This window comes from Falco cherrug, chromosome 12, assembly GCF_023634085.1.
Source record: "Falco cherrug isolate bFalChe1 chromosome 12, bFalChe1.pri, whole genome shotgun sequence".
In the NCBI taxonomy this organism is placed as follows: domain Eukaryota; kingdom Metazoa; phylum Chordata; class Aves; order Falconiformes; family Falconidae; genus Falco; species Falco cherrug.
The window spans coordinates 17092924-17109959 of record NC_073708.1 but is presented as its reverse complement, the minus strand read 5'-3'; the positions used below and the strand labels follow the sequence as shown (position 1 = coordinate 17109959).

The window sequence follows — 17036 nt, the reverse complement described above, 5'->3', positions numbered from 1 at the left end:
GGAAAACCTCTTATAAAAATATTTTTACTCACCATATTTCTACTCTGTACAGATAAATTCACTTCTGATGTGCTACTAACCACAGAAACAACAGAGTTCTGAATATTGGTTTCATCTTGTAATATGCATGAACTGAAAATATCAAGTTGAATAATTTAAGTATTTTTAAAGATGTGCACAATGATTTATTATCCAGTTCAGGATTTTCTTTTTATTTCCCACCACATTTAAATAAAAAAACTCCAACAACCAAACAACAAAACATTCAACAATTCATACCTTTTAAAAGTTGAAATTTCACTCACTTTTGTGAGTGAACAACCTTCTATACATTTAATTATACAGATGCATGTGAAATACAGACAGTATTTTTAACTGAACAAAACTGTAATAAATTATATAATGCTTACTCTTTTGAAATGTCATTTGTGGCTTTGCTTCCCGTATACTGCCAAAGTGGTTCACACTTATCTGGAATTTGAAGGCAGGTATTTCCATGTTCATATAAGAATGAAATTTTTAAAAACTGAGTCACAAAACAGCTGAAACCCCTTGTAAATATTTTACATTATATGATAAATAATAGTTTGAAAGTTATTCAAATATCTTTAACAGATGAAATATTTCTTCTGTGGGTTTTGGACTAATGTAAACATAAGCAGAGATAAGAAGTCAGATAACATAACAAATATGCAGTTGTAGGCCATCAAAAAATTCTTAAGTATGACTTTCTCAACTCTCCCTTCCATATTAGATTTGCCTCAATATAACTGACATTCAAGGTAGAGTAATAAATCTGGGGGTCAAGTCAATTAACCAAAAAATTTCAGGTAGTTCTATTCATTGCATACTGTAATGAATTATTCTCAAAGAATAGCCTATAAAATAATTTGTACATAGGAAACAAAGAATTCTGTTAAAATAACCTTACCTAATTCTCTACTGGCAAAATTGCTAGCAAATACTAATTTCTCGTCATCAATATCATCCCAAACATCATCTCTCAGTTCAAAGTCCACATGCAAACCATCTGAAAAACAACATCTGCTTTCATGAGTATCCATCAAGTTATACATTAAAGATTTTTAAGCTTTTATTTTTTTTTATGCCATTGTTTCTTGCTTCTTCTCACTCACAAACACTGAATGTTTCCAAGAGAAAGCTGCAACACATTTGTAATAGACAAGCACAACAAAAACTTTTCTCTTTTATAACCAATTGTTCAATCTATTGAAAAGAGGATTGTCACATATGCACTTTTTCCTCAGCGTTATTTTGAGAAAAGGTAGTCTCAATGTAGATTCTAGAAAAACAGGCCTTATAAAAATCACTGCAATGTCATTCTTTGCCTTTGTCAGAAGCATTGTTTGATCCAAATTTAATACTTCTGGTTCAGTCCTTTCTTCTCTCCAGTTTTCCAAAACACTCTGAACGCTGTCTTCTTCCTGTACATCTAATGCCTAAGAACTAATCATGACAAACACATTTTTAAGCATTGTTGTTAGAATTCTTAATTAAAATGTGATAGTTAATGTTTTTAAATACTTTTTTTCTGGTGCAAAGACTGCTTTCCTGTTTCCTCTCTTACTCTCTTTCTTTCCCATTTGTTTGTTCTATTCTCTTTTTTCATCATCAATACAATTTTCTCTGCTATTTTTTTCCTATCTGCCTTCTGCCATACTATCCTCCAGCATCAGACAGTGCTGTAATCTTCATTCTGTTTTCATGGCTCTAATATGCCTAAGAAACCCAGGTTTTCCTGAGAGATCCAGGTTTCCCTTTCAACAGAGGGGGAGGAGGACAGGCTCAAATCAAAAATCCCGTTCCACAGACACTGGCAACATCAGGAAGGTACTGCTACTGTAATTTTGGATGTGCACAGTCAGCATGGCGCATTATGTCACAGACATACAGATTTTAAATAAATTATAGGTTTAGGTGACTACAATTTCACAGTATATTCTTAAGTACCTACTTTTTTTATGGAATGGCAAGATACCATATTACAGATGCAGTTAATGCTATAAAAATCATATAAACTGATGCCTTCATTAGAACTATATTTGGTGCATTTTTTTAAATGCAGCCAGCCCAATCAATATGTCCTGGGTTACCTTTTCTGCTACTGTTCAATGGAGATGTTTTTTAATTAGCAGTATCTGCTATGTCCTCTTCATCCTGTATGATTTGCCTCAAGACATGCTTGAGCACAGACTACAGCTATACTGGTACACTGGAACATCTATCTGTCTTCCCATGACTTTACTCTTTTAACACAATCATATCACACACTAACTGCCTGCTCCCCTCCCTGCACCCCCACCAGCAACTGATGGTATGGCTATGCTATGGTCTTCCATCTTAAGACTACATAGCAACTACAGCAGGAAAATATGAAGCATTAAAGGAATAGGATTACAATGTCATCGTCAAAATATTAAGTAAAAATGAAATTATAGAATCATAGAACAGTTTGGGTTGGAAGGGACCTTAAAGATCATCTAGTTCCAACTCCCCTACCATGGGCAGGGACACCTTCCACTCAGCCAGGTCACTCAAAGCCCCATCCAGCCTGGCCTCGAACGCTTCCAGAGATGAGGCATCCACAGTTTCTCTGGGCAAACTGTTCTAGTGCCTCACCACCCTCATAGTGAAGAATTTCTTCCTTGTATCTAATCTAAACCTACCCTCTTTCAGTTTGAAGCCATTCCCCCTTGTCCTGTCTCTACATGCCCCTGTAAAAAGTCCCTCTCCAGCTTTCCTGTAGGCCCCCGTTAGGTACTGGGAGGCAGCTGCAAGGTCTCCTCAGCCTTCTCTTCTCCAGGCTGAACAAGCCAAACTCTCTCAGCCTATCTTCATAGCAGAGAAGCTCCAGCCCTCTGACCATCTTTGTGGCCCTCCTATAGACTCGTGCCAACAGGTCCATGTCCTCCTTAAGCTGAAGGCCCCAGAACTGAATGCAGTACTCCAGGTGGGTGTCACGAGAGCAGAGTAGAGGGGGAAAATCACCTCCCTTGACCAGCTGATCATGCTTCTTTTGATGCAGCTCAGGATATGGTTGGCTTTCTGGGCTGCAAATGCACATTGCTGGGTCATCTTGGGCTTCTTGTCCACCAGCACCCCAAGTCCTTCTCCTGAGGGCTGCTCTCAATCCATTTTCTGCCCAGCCTGTATTTGTGCTTGGGGTTGCCCTACCCCATGTGCAGGACCTTGTGTTTGGCCTTGTTGAACTTCATGAGGTTCGCACAGGCCCACCTCTCAAACCTGTTAAGGTCCCTCTGGGAGGCAACACTTCCCTCCAGCATGTTGACCGCAGCACACAGCTTGGTGCACTGAGGGTGCACTCAATCCCACTGTTCACATCACTGATAAAGATGTTAAAATTACACAGTATAGCTGACAACACTTAAGGAGATATGAACAAGGTAATGTTTCAATTCATTTCAGCTCAGTGTTCCTTCTATGTCTGAGTATGACCTAACATCAGAACTGCTACTTATTAGCCAAATTAAACAAAACATTATTCACATCAATCTGTTGTCAACAAATAAAATAGCAAAGTAATACCGGCAGGAGAACATCATATTTATATACTGATAATGAAGACTGATCATTTAACACCAAATGTAAAAACATTTGTGGCCTTTCCAGTGGAAAAGAAACAGAAAGAGGAAATTTGCTTCCAGACGGAGATGTTTTGCTAGTTATGAACTCAGTTACTGAACGGTCACATTTTATCGACTACCAAACAACAGCTCATGTTTCACTAACTTCTTCCAGCAGAAAAGAAAAATAAGAAAATGTATAGATATAATTATATGTATAATCCCCTGCATTACAAGTGGATTCAGTGGAAATACATTACAGTCATACCTTTCAGGAAGTATTTGTAGATTTGGACCCTGCTGTTTTTGATTCAGTCATTAATGTTTTATTTAAAGGTACTTTTAGATGCTTAGATCTACATTAGAAATTCTTACCAACACCAGAAAGAAAGCCAATTAAGGCCACTACATTTCCCTACACATTCAGTGTTCTATAATGCTACACTTGTTGCTGTAGCGATTTCAGCCAGTTTGAGCTTACAAGTATATTCAAATCAAAATAGTGAAAATCATAATTTCAAACATTAGCAATAACTTACTAATCTTTCCATAATTCCAGGATTGCAGTTGTTGCTGAGGTACTCCTAAGTTATTAACATTATCTACCTGGTCCACTGAAGGTGAAGAAGATGACTGTTTATTGCTAGACCTATTAAAAAGAAAATAAAATCAGTGACATGTCAGTAAAACAGTTGCAGAAAGTTGCAAAATAATTTTGTTCAGAAAACAGTTTTTAGTTGTTACAACTTCACATACTACCTAAAATAAGACAGATTTCTTTTTTATTACTTATGCTATTCAGTACCTTGGCAATGCTGGCAACAAAGATTTAGGTGTAAAAACAAATTGCTGGAGATCCACATTTTGAGCTTGATTTAACATCTGCATCTAAAGAAAGCAGATTATTGTAACTGGTAAGATATAAACATATTGAAAACAATTTTTTAACAGTCTTAATGACATAATTTATACTGTATCAGTTAGCATAATTTTTAAAGATCACACAGAAAATCTTTCTTAGGTCTGCATATCTAATGTAATCAGTTAAAGAGGCTTGAATTACATGCTTCTAGTGGAGTTCTTCAAGTACCCTGGCAAAGTGAGACTGGTTATCACTCTCATCTGTATCAGCTATAGGCTAAATCATTCTTTATTGCAAACAAGCAAACAAAACTGTGAGGAGGAAATAAAACATTCCAACATCTCAACTGCCATTCTTGCTGCAGAAAGAGCTATTTTAGTACTAGATTCAAAGGGATAAAGTATAATCCATGGAATCTTTCAGAGGTTAAAAGCTAACATGGTTGGGTTTTTTATAAAGAATTGGATCTACCTGTCAATGCAAAAAGATCTCTTAGTAGCATTACTCTGATAAATACCACTATTTGTTTTCATTTGGGTCATACTTTGCCAAAACCAAGTCACAGTACAGTACCTTCCAATGATGCCTCTGTACCTCACCCACCACAATCTATCCAATGCCATAAAAGTAAAACTGAAGAGCACATGCACAGAAGTGGACCGTTGGAAGTGCTCCAAACAGCAACAGAACCTCTCAAAAGATTCACAGACCTTTACTTTTGTACTTCTTTCCTTTTTGCATTCCACACAGAAAAGACAAACTTGGATGTTCATATTTAGTTATATAACTATCTCTGCAAACAATGTGTACAAATACATAACAGATTAAAATAAGTCTATTCAACGGCTGACTGTACTCAAACGAACCTTTAACCGTTTTACTGGGGGTACAGATGAAATTGAGTTTCTGCTCCTTAAATCAGCTAGGTACAAAGAAAACTTTGAATCTCCGTTTGTCTCAGACTTTTGAGGTACTCCAGTTTTACCTGAGAAATGGAATTAAAATAATCTTCAGTTTAGCTTAGAAAGGATAAATCCTAAATCTTTCCAGATCAATGGAAACTTTGCCATCAAGCTTAGTATCTTCTATTCAAAGATCCTAAAAGATTTAACACACTAATTAAAAGATTTAATGCACAAATTTTTATATAAAAGTGTAACATTTGCTCTTTGACATTGATCTTAAATCATATGCTAGAGGTTCTGAAAAATATTATTGATCATTTTAGTGCCCATAAAAGTGTTTTTGAAAAAGCTTTTTATTACTGCTTTTATGACTGTATCGTAGCAACAATGCAGGCCAGACTCTCTGGCTTACATTGCTTCTGTTAATGTAGCTACTGGTGTAAATTAAGCTATTCTAAATTATATTCGTCTAAAAGTAATAGAAATAGTAGATTTAATGAAACTCACAGCAGTCATGTCCACATGCATCTTTATTTTTACAGCGATGGTTGCATTCTCTGTTTCCATATTTCTTGTAAGTAATCCCTTGTTTAGATCTGTCTCCTAGATAAGCATAATACATAAATGCTCACTTTTTATTTCATGTGTATTGTTGAGGGAGTACTTCATGCAGTAAAAGATGGGCTAGAAGTAATCTGGGTCACTAGAATTTTGTTGCCTTCAACAAAACTTTGGGCTGCTCAAACAATGTAATTTGAAAGAAATTAATCAATGCTATTGAAAAAGAGGCATTATGACACGCTCAAATTCAAACAGTAATATTAGATACCAAACATCCACAATTTTTCTTAATTTCAAATTCATCAAAGAACTGCACTGCAGTACTTGACAAGCGGAAGCAGCATCATCGTATTTATTATACTTGAGATAAAACCAGTATGGATAAATAAAGACCTAGCTCTCTACTGAAAGCAAAATTCAATTTTCTGTTGACTTTGTTATTAACCAGATGTTCTGATCTGATCATTTACCTGAATCTACTTTTGCTGCTGGCAGACTTTGTGGTGAACCACAATACATATCAAGTGAAGACTCAGCTTTCAGTTTTTGATTTGTAATCACTTTACTTCCCACTTTTTCTGGTGTTAAGTAAAAGGCTTTATATGCTTGCTGTATATCAAGGCCAACTTTGAAAAAAGACAAACATATTTAGAATTGCTACTAACTGTTTCTAAACTACTGATTACCTTCAGTTTTTTTAAAGAGTTTAAGAAAGTATAACTGTTATTAAAAGATCATGGAAATTTGTTAAGATAATGTAGCATTGAAAGCACACTATCATATGAACAGATTCTTTATGACAGAGATTAATGAATCCAAACATTCAGAATTAAAGACATGGTTACCAGATGAGTAATAAAATTAGGCCCTCGAACACAATTTTTCTGTATTGTTTTAAAACTACATTTATCTATGGTTTTGCACTGTTGATGTAATTTTAACTTTAAAATTGTACTACAGTCTGTGTTAAAAGAGTATCACCAGCTCTGCACAGGCAAAGTTGAGTATGTTGATAGTTCTTTTGAAGCTGGATGCTAATAATGGTTCTAGTTCTAATTAAGATTCATATCAGGCTATAAGAGACCATTTGTAAAATAGTATTTTTGTCTTTTATTAGGCAAATATTGCTGGAAAACCACACAGGCTTTTTAAAAATGAGAGATTTCCTTCAAGTTTGAAACAGATTTTAAAATAAGTAGAGACTAAGGAGACCTGCTTTTAATCTAACTTCACTGTTACCAATTTCAGAGAAATTAACTGTTGTTTTGAGTTTCAATGAACTCAGTACAACATGTAGACAGCTAAGTAGTAATAAAAGGACTATTTTTTCTTCATCTTTATTTGGTTAGAAAAACTCCTTTTTCCTGAGCCACAAGTTTAGCCATAGGAATACAGATTATTCCAGACTTGATTATTGCAATAGTCTTAATATTCAATGTTTATCATGAAAGCAGCAAATACACTTCAGTTAATCTAGCACACAGCAATCTTCTTTAAATTCTGTCATCATGCCCCACCTGTAATACAGCCAGTCTATTTTCAAATTGTATTTCAAAGTTCTGTGTTTCAAGGTCACCACTGTCTCTCCTCATCTGCTGCTATAGTTCCAATTCAATGGAAATTGACACTGAGGGGACCAATGTTTAAATCTACACATGTTAAGGCACAAAATTTTCCATTGTAGAAATTTCTTGCTAGTAGTAGAGATGAATCCATATCTAATACTTTTTTATCGCAATGCAAAACCTAACCATTCACAAAGACAGCTCTTCCCAGCATAAATAACCTATCAATAGGTTATCACTACTGAAAGTTAATTCAACTTGAAGGTGAAGGGCAAAAGAAAATTCTAATCTGCATCAACAAAGAAAGATACTATCTCCTAGTAGCAGTTTTGATGTTTCCCAGTTCATTAATATGCTAGTAAATGAAACAGATGCAATTAGGACTTCTAGATAATACTCAAGTCAGTAAAAAAACATGTAATATAGTTTTGTTTCCAGATCAGTTAATTTTATTATATTTTCATCCTGATATAGTCTTCTAACAATTTATTCAAAATTTTACTGCATTTGTTTTAAAATTATAAGCATACCCATCAACCTACCATAATCAGAACTAATTAAATTTATACTAATGTCCTCTGATTTAAGAGCTCTTTTCACTTCAATTTTCTTTGTCCAATTTCCAGTTTTCAGCAGCACAGAATCCCTGTAATGTATCAGTAAAGTTTTGTTAGACACAGACAATGAACACAAGACTGTATGCTACGGCACCTGTAACCAAGTGAAAGAGCTTTTATTTGGTTTTAGTTCTTGTTTGATAAGTGGCCTAAGAATAACCTTCCAATAATATATGATTTATGGCCATCAGAGAGCCAGGATCCTGCAGATCAGTTTCAGTTCTGCCAAGAGTGCCAGACTTTGGCCAGAACTCACGTAAAGGTCACACAGTTGGAAAAGATTTTGTTTCTCCTTTCCTGTTTGCTCAAAGAGTATCTTAGCCAACTGGAGAATTTAATTCCATCTCTGAGTGAAAAAAAAAATTGACAATATGATATAGTTAAAGAAATATAGCCAATAAGAGTAAGTAGCAACTTGAGAATCTATCTTTTTAACAGGTATTTTACTTGTTCTGCATTTATGTGGAAATTATTATGACTTCTATAATATGACATCAGTGTTGTACAAAGATGTACACTCTACTGACAAGCACACTGGCATGTTTTGCAGGTGTCTGAATCTTGTGCAGCATTTTAAATGACAACAGTGACTAGAAAATACTATAGGATAAAGAATAATTTTGTACCATTTGTCATCAGTAGAAATTATTGCAAAAACTGCAAGTCACAGAAAGGATTAAAAGTCAATACCCTTAAGAAATGTGAGGCAAAAAACCTGATCATACATACATAATTTTCTGATTAAAAATGACTCGGTTGTCAGCATCTCCTATGACCAACGTAACATAATGAAAGTCTGTTGCGGTTCTCTTTGTCTGTAGCTGCTCATAGTTTGTTAATTTGACAGTTACTAAGATTTCAGCCAATGTATCACTGTATTTTGGAAGCTAGGAAAAAATTATACAGAAGATGACATAACTAATAAAATATGCAAAGTAAAATATACGCCCTTCCATAAATTCCTAACTGTTGATACAAGCACAAAAGCTCAATTCAATTTCAATCTGTGATACAATTTTTGTTATTACTGTATAGTAGTGTCTCAGAAAAACTTGTCCATAACTGAATATCCTACATTTGAAAAAGTATTGAAAATAAAAGGCATTCTACATTAAGCCTTTGGAAAAATCATCCTCTGTTAAATGCAAAGAAAACGATGTAAGAAGAGAACAAGGTATATTTTGGCATCCCAACATTCCTCTGTAAGACATTTATAATTGTTAAAACTTTCTTCTGAGAATAACTTTAGAGATCTAAAATAGATATATATTGTGCTATAACACAATTTCACACATTTAATGAGTTTTTAACTTCAAAGGTGTCTTTATTTATACAAACTTCATGAGACACTTTAAGGCTATTTTTCAGATTTTGCATTTCAGAGAGGTACGGTGGGTATGTGACCTGTTTAAAGACAAAATGCATACCTGAACCTCAAAGCTCCTGATTGCATATGGAATTGCACCCTTCTTTTCAAAGGGCACCAGCTAGGTTAATGTCATAATTTACTGTTTCTCTATATTCCTAAGTGTGATGTAGAAGATAAACATGACTTCATGCTTCTTCAGTAAGTTTTATATGGACGTTTTTCTGTCCCTAGTATTTGTTTATATTCAAGATAGACCAGACCTCTTAGACTCACATACAAAGCTAGAATGTGGAATATACTGGTTTACATCTGTAACATAAACCGCTATTAATGAGAGACACACTATTGTGTTATAGGAAATGTCTATTCCAAGGCTCTCCTTCAGTGTTTAGAAGTTTGGTTATACACACTAAGGTGGAAGGAGGCAACAAATATTGTGTGATCTTCTATCAGTGAAGGCTCAAAATTTCTTATAGTTAGTATTTGCTCTTTCATTTCATAATATCAGCATAAAAACATAAAATAAATAAAAAAACATTTACCTGTTCAATGTCCAGTTCATATTTTGGAAGGTGCAAAACAGATTCTTTTATCTGGTTTCCAAAAGGAGGATGTCTGTTTAAAATCTGCAAAGATTTATTTTTGTTTCTGAAACATCCAGCTGATCAGAGATGCCAACAGAAATGTAAATCTAAGGAACCAAAGCCATTGTACTAATGATACTATCAACAAAAGCCCTTATCACTCCTGGTTCTTTACTGTTAGAGATGTCCAGAACAGCAACATAACCAAAAGAAAATTCCAATACTTTTTCATATTGCTACCACTTCTGTTCAGGTAACGGCCACCGAACTATCCAATGACCTCAAAACCTGACTACTCAAGTTTTATATGAGGTGGCTTTTCCATGTTGCCCTAGCTTCAATCAAAACTAACAAAAATAAAATTAATGACAGGAAAAATGCAAAAGGAGGCAGAAAACAGAAATCAAATTCCTAAAGCCAAAACAGAGAAACCCAAGTAAAATCAGTTTCCTTTAGAAATCCACTATATCTTCCAGAACACAGGAAAAAGTTTCCTCAGAAAAGGAACCAAGAGCCAAAGATTTTATCCTGGGGTAAAAGCTAACTTCCCTAAAATAAGAAGTGCATTATAGATGATTCAGAAGAATTTTATTCTATTACTATCTGTAACTAAAACTAGCAATAATGGAAATTCAGGATTGTTATCATTAACATACATTAAGAGAAACTATAAATACATATTGCCTTTTTAATTTTTTTCTAAGTCCTAAAAGGGAAATGCATATTGCCCTTTGTTTCAAAGCATGTTAATGATGAAATTCTACATACTTAAGCAACTGCTTTCCAAAACCAGCCAAATCAGTGAAATCATCCACATAAAATTTGCTAGAACAAAACATCACACACATTTTCAAGGAAAAATAGCAGTAGCCACATACTTTTTTAAATTTACTAGTATAAATGAATAAATGACTTAAACCACTCAATTTTGCTGACAATCATATAGCAGACCTATATTAACAATGCTGCTTTTACTGGTAACACTATTAATAATCAATATTTTCCTTACTAAATAGTATATTATATTATATAATAGATTACCAATTCAAGTTCCCTCGCATTTATGTCTTCTATTTTCTTAAATGATGTCAGCCCAGCGTTTACCATAATGTTTGACAGTGATACACCTGTGAAAAATTTAAGTTTTTTATGCTTTTAAATGACAATCACTAACCTCAAATTATTCTCAACTGCATTATAACAGGTAAAACCAAAGCAGAAATCATTCTGCAGTATGTTTGTCCCAGACTTCTGCAAAGCAAATCACTAAATTTCTGTTCAGTTGATGAAATATTTAATATTATTTAATTTCACTTATCCATTAGCAAAGAGAAAAAGAAATGCAATACAAATCAAACATGAAAACATTTGGTATTTCAATACTGAAAATTTTTAGTTACATTTTCTAGAGTAAAACAGATTTTAGATCACTTTCTACAAAAGTCAAGAAACGTGTTCTGCATATACATGATGGAAAAATCAAGTTACACAACATTCAGAATTTTTTCCCTACCTAAGAAACTGTAAGTATGTTCAAGTCACAAGGATCTCAATGTGTTGTGAGCAAGCTAATAGTGAAATTCCCTCAAAAAATATTTATTATAATTTTCTAGGAGTCTGCAGATTTAGCAAAAAATTTTCCTATGCCCTATCTGCCACAAAAGTAGACTGGCAGAGAATTCCACATACAATCTTATTCCTCTTCATGATTCCCAGTTCTTTCAAACTTCCAGTGAGACTTTGTCATCACAGCGTATGAAAGGGTGTTTCCCTTAACTGGAACTACAGACTACTACAATAACTGCAAAAATTGTAGACAAAAGACAGTACCAATACTCATGTGGATTCTTCATACATAATTATGTAGAAACAGTAAAACAGATCTGAAAATTAAGTGGAAAACCTCTCAAAAGACTCATGGGTTGCTTCTTGGAAGACACTAAAGCAATCTTACTCATTCCAACTCATGAATTAATAATTTAGAGAAACAGATGATCTTTTGTCCTTTTATGTATATTTGAACATCTTTTGGGGTTGACTTAGGAAAAGCATCTTCTGCCATCACCCCTCTCCTTTGCAAAAGCTCTGCAAACAATCTGAAGACTGAAGATTCTCACATACTACTTCCACAGCTACTCTAGTTAAGGTTGGTGCCTTGTTTCTTTGTAAGTGAAACTGCAGACTGGTTCTTTTGCCATAATTCCTAAAATGGCAGAAGGGTTCCCACCAAGTGAAGACAATATGAATAAGATTTTTTTTCCCTTTGTCTTTATCTATTTCTGAACAAGAAAAAAACAGAGGTGGAAATCAAACTGAAAAAGTAGTAAAGGTGGTAAAATCCTGTACAGCAACTGATCATTATCCTGTGTACCAGAATAAGAAATGACAATCAAGCATATCATACAGCAACAAGAGGAAGCATCATTACTGGACAAGAGTAAAAAATTGAGATAGTTGTAGAAATGCAGTAAGAATTCAACTGAATCCTCAATCTCAGTTAAGGACAAATGTCAGTTAAAGAACAGTCAATCTTATAAAGGAAATACTGATCACTAAAGGCTTTTTTTTAAAAAAATTAAAAAACCAACATACTGAGATAAAAGTTTAAAAAATTGGGACTTCTGAATACATTACATGGTATCAGTAAATTTCTGTGAGCTTAAACAATTCACTTAACTTCACAAAGACATAGAATAGGCTTAGCAGCCATAGCATCACGGAGGTCAAGAAGAGGCATCAGTGCAACATGTGATTCAGGAAAAGAGAGTGAACTGCCAGCAGACAGTTCAAAAGAAGTCTGTGGGTGGAACAAATGGAACTTTTAAAGTTAGTAATTCTTTGTAATATATGCTGCAAAAGCAACAACAGCATAAGAAAAAAAAATAAAAAAAGAGATGTGTATCTATAGCACTTCCATTAGTGAAAAATTAAACCTGACTTTATTCTATTGAATATAACATACAGGAAACGATTTGTCTATACTGCAAATGCCATGTCTATCTCACTTATCCTAACCCCCTAGAAATGCTGAAAATAAAGTAGATCCCTCAGCTGACCGTGTGCACGCTGGCACAGATCCAGCAGTGGAAATGGGTTCCCACCACACTGTACTGTGCTGTGCACAAGCTAACAAGCCCTGTCCCTTGCTCTGAATCCACATGAATGAAGCAATACAGCTTCTGAGCTGAGCTGGCAAGGCTGTAATGTACTGCACCATATGGATCCTCTGGTTTAGGTATTCTCAAACTTTCAGACCTCTGTATTATAAAGTTCCATACAGAGCAGATGTGTCTTTAAAGAAATACAGAGAACATTGCAGTGAATTCTGAAAGCATGAAGGTATGATCAGACCAGACATCAAAGCAGGAAGCTATACTCTTATCTCAAACAAGTATAACTACATTTTTGGAATACAGAGGACTCCAAAATTTCTCAACTTCTTTTCAAGTAATTATGACAAGTCTGTATTTCCAGCTAGAAGTTCATTCAGTAACAGGATACAGTAAAAGGAAGATGATAATTAGAAACTTGTGATCCTCGTGTATAACAACTCCATGCACAGTAAATTTATTTCTATTTCATGATTCCTATCCACGTCAATGCAAGTTAAAGAGCTTTCATAGATATGAGTAACAGGACCTACAGTGACAGCTGTTTGGAAAGGAAGGCATAGCCTAGTCAGAGACGTGCAATCACACAAATGTGGAATATGCTCAAGATACTGAGATGAACATTACGAAAAAAGAACAACTGTGAAATACTTTGAAAGCCTGAAGAAAATTACTAAATTGATTACTTTTATCTTTTATCAGGACAGACTACTCTGATAACTGTGGTACTTCACTGTGGCAAATGCATAATTAGGAAACCCATTTAATTATGGAAGCAGACATCCCAGAAATTACTAGGCTAGTTATGAGTTTTGATTCTCTATCAGATTACACCTTTCTAATTTCTGACTAGTACCTACCGATTTTTTCCAATTGTTTAGACACATGAAGTGAATTTTCCCACAGTTTGCACCTGAAACACTTTGCTAAAATCACAGAGTTTAATAAAGCAGAAAAGTTGTCCTTACATGATGCCAAAAAGTCAGATAACCCTGTAAAAATAAGGTTGACTTGTATTAATCAAATAAAATGTAGCTTGTTATTATAAGAACAAAAAGTATTAAATTTTACCATACATCGAGTAACTCTTAAGCCATTTCTAAATATTCTGCCAGTATCTTGTGTCAAAGTAAAGTCTTGAATGGGAATACATCCTAGCTGAGCCTGAATAAGACTGAAAAAAAATTTTTTTTGGTATACAAGCCATACTGTGAGAAAAGTATAATAACATAAAAGCTTCTACTGGAAAACAAAATAAAATTCTGAATAGAAACAATGAAATACAAGGTCTGATCTATAAAACAGTACAAATTTTAGCAGGGACTCCAACAGCCATAAAATGACAGCTTTTCAATAAAAAGTAACAACACAATCTAATACTTACCAGTTTATTTTCATTTCTCTTGTTTTTATCTTCCCCACCAATGGAAACCTATACACAAAAATATACATATTTTCTGCTATTCATTTTATTTATAGCTAAAAAGATACTTTCCTTTTTCAATGTATTTATTTTTTTTATACCTGATAGTTATTTTGTCCTTGTCCTTATTCAAAGTGTTCAGTATTTTCTTTTCATTTATTCTTAACTTGACATCCAGAAATTCTGTGCATTTGGAGATCATTGTAATCTGTAACAATTTAACTTTTTTATTAATTGTTTTTCTTTGCCACTTTTTCTTCCACTTCCAACTTTTTTTTTTTTTTTAAATCAACCACACTGCTAACACTTCATGGCGTACAAGACAAATATAAATTGTTTTTACTATCTGTTATGTATTGCACTTTCTTCATACTTCAGCAACAAAGATAGCCATAGGAGAAGAGGCATTCCTTTTTTTCATGGCCAATCTGTTCTACCATGGTATTTGTTTGAAAAAAAAAAAAAGTCTTTTCTGACTTAACAGTGGCAGTAACAACCTGTTATCTGACAGAGGAAAATTACTTAAAACATAAAGACAATAACATTCCTTTAAAAGTAAAATCTGCTCTCCATGTAGCTGGTTTTTGCAATAAGAAATAACTACTGAACCACAAACCAGTAGTTTTTAATACATAGACAAAACAGCTTCAGTAACTTTACATCTTTATAAGCAAGGTTAGTGAGGGGAGAAAGAGTTGGAAATGAAAAGATCTGAAAGTACAAAGCCTCAAAAATACTCCATGTGACATTTAATTAGATGTATTCTCCAAAACTTTATATAAACAAAGCCTGAGCTCTTTAAAGGAAATAAGAACTTCTGCTTCTTATCTTTGAATATGTTCAAAATCAATTGAACATATGTAAATTTTCTTGAAAAAGTTAACATTACCAATTCATTTAATGTCTCTGTTCCTTTCATTGTGAAAAATTGTTTCACTGTATCAAATGCAATATAATACCAGGCCATTAATCTTCCAGTCTCTGTAAAAGAAGAATATAACTTAAAAAAAAATATGCCAAGTATTTTTTTTAAGTCGCAAAATCAAATTAATTTTCTTATTACAGGGCTCTATGAGATTTACCACCACTGACTCAGCACGTTATTGCCCCCAGCTGTCTGATGGATAAGACTAACCCCATCATAGAGTGCCAGAAAGAAACATGCATCAGTTACAGTTTTCTCCAATAGAGATAAATTCATACGAATATGCCAGGCTGAACTGTGGTTGCTGAGAAGACAACCACCTCTAGCAGAGGATTGTAGGGAAAAGGAGTTAGTGATAAAATGTGTCCTTCATTGCCCTGTGTCACATCCAATGATCCTGTGGTAACATTCTGTAATTTTCTCCTAAACCACAACAAAATTTCCAGCAACAAGAGAAGATCTATTCATGGATCAATATTAAACAAATGAACTTCCATGAATTGTTAAAGAAACTTGCTCATATATTCTAGTCAAACAGTCTCTCAGATTCTACTCTCTACTATATGTGTGTACTCCTGTTAATGTATACTCCTATGACCCTTTGTAGTTCACTACTACCTCAACGTCACTTCTGAAAATTAGTTCATTTAAGTGTTACCTGTTGGTTTGAAATTATTTGCTTCATCCATCCTGATCAAATCAAAAGATGACAAATCATTTAAGTTCTTCAAACACAGTTCTGTCAACAATTTGACAACATATGCATTTTTAGTACAAACAAAAAAACCTTATCAATGTACAAGTCAGAAACATCACCATCAGATTGCAATGAATGTATACCCAAGTAATTCCAGTGAACTGAAGCAAGAGTTTAAGAATGTGATCCTACTTCTATTAAAGTTGGAGGTTAACTTCTGCCTTGAAAAGTATAGGTTTTTGCAAGTATAGTAACAGAAATTAATGAAAGCAAACGAAATCAATCAAAGGAAAATTAGGAAGAATGACAGGCATCACAATTAAAGTGCTCTGCTCCCTATTTCTAAGTATGTATATGGCAATGAGGTAGATAAAGGCATTTAATTTTTTTCCTCTATACAAGGAAAAGTTTTCCACCAGTCAAAATGTATTGATAGTGTTTCAAAACTATTAATAATTAAATAAAATCAACAGCACAACATAGTAAATTACATTTGTTCTGTGAATGGATCTATTGAAATTAATGGGTGAACCTGCCCTAAACCATAACATTTTATTGAAAAAAAGCTTAAAAGCCACTTACCTTGTAATTTTGCTTCAATTCCAATTTTATCCAAACCAGATGAAAAACCTTCATGAAAAGATGAAAGGCTTTTTAACCTAATACAATGACATACTTCCTCCTCAATATCATTACCCATCAAAACTGATCTGCTGATTTTCTGGGAGCCAGACAGATACCCCAAAGGCAAAAATTTGTAAGGATTTATTACATTGGGAACAAGTCAAAATCCTTACATAATGTAAGTATCTA

General features: G+C 34.0%; 1 protein-coding gene across 1 annotated transcript in view; it reads right to left on the bottom strand.

The window, feature by feature from the left end:
• Positions 1-17036, bottom strand: part of HFM1 (helicase for meiosis 1) — a 38188-nt gene that overhangs the window by 1001 nt on the left and 20151 nt on the right. The window contains exons 19-36 of the mRNA XM_027814464.2: positions 16806-16853; positions 16185-16265; positions 15491-15582; positions 14703-14809; positions 14563-14610; positions 14255-14352; positions 14039-14170; positions 11110-11195; positions 10027-10110; positions 8845-9002; positions 8041-8144; positions 5880-5975; positions 5334-5452; positions 4411-4493; positions 4145-4254; positions 932-1030; positions 411-471; positions 33-132 (exon numbers count right to left, since the gene is read on the bottom strand). Of these exons, the coding sequence (XP_027670265.1) occupies positions 33-132; positions 411-471; positions 932-1030; positions 4145-4254; positions 4411-4493; positions 5334-5452; positions 5880-5975; positions 8041-8144; positions 8845-9002; positions 10027-10110; positions 11110-11195; positions 14039-14170; positions 14255-14352; positions 14563-14610; positions 14703-14809; positions 15491-15582; positions 16185-16265; positions 16806-16853 (1706 nt within the window). The remainder of the gene's footprint in view (positions 1-32; positions 133-410; positions 472-931; positions 1031-4144; positions 4255-4410; positions 4494-5333; positions 5453-5879; positions 5976-8040; positions 8145-8844; positions 9003-10026; positions 10111-11109; positions 11196-14038; positions 14171-14254; positions 14353-14562; positions 14611-14702; positions 14810-15490; positions 15583-16184; positions 16266-16805; positions 16854-17036) is intronic.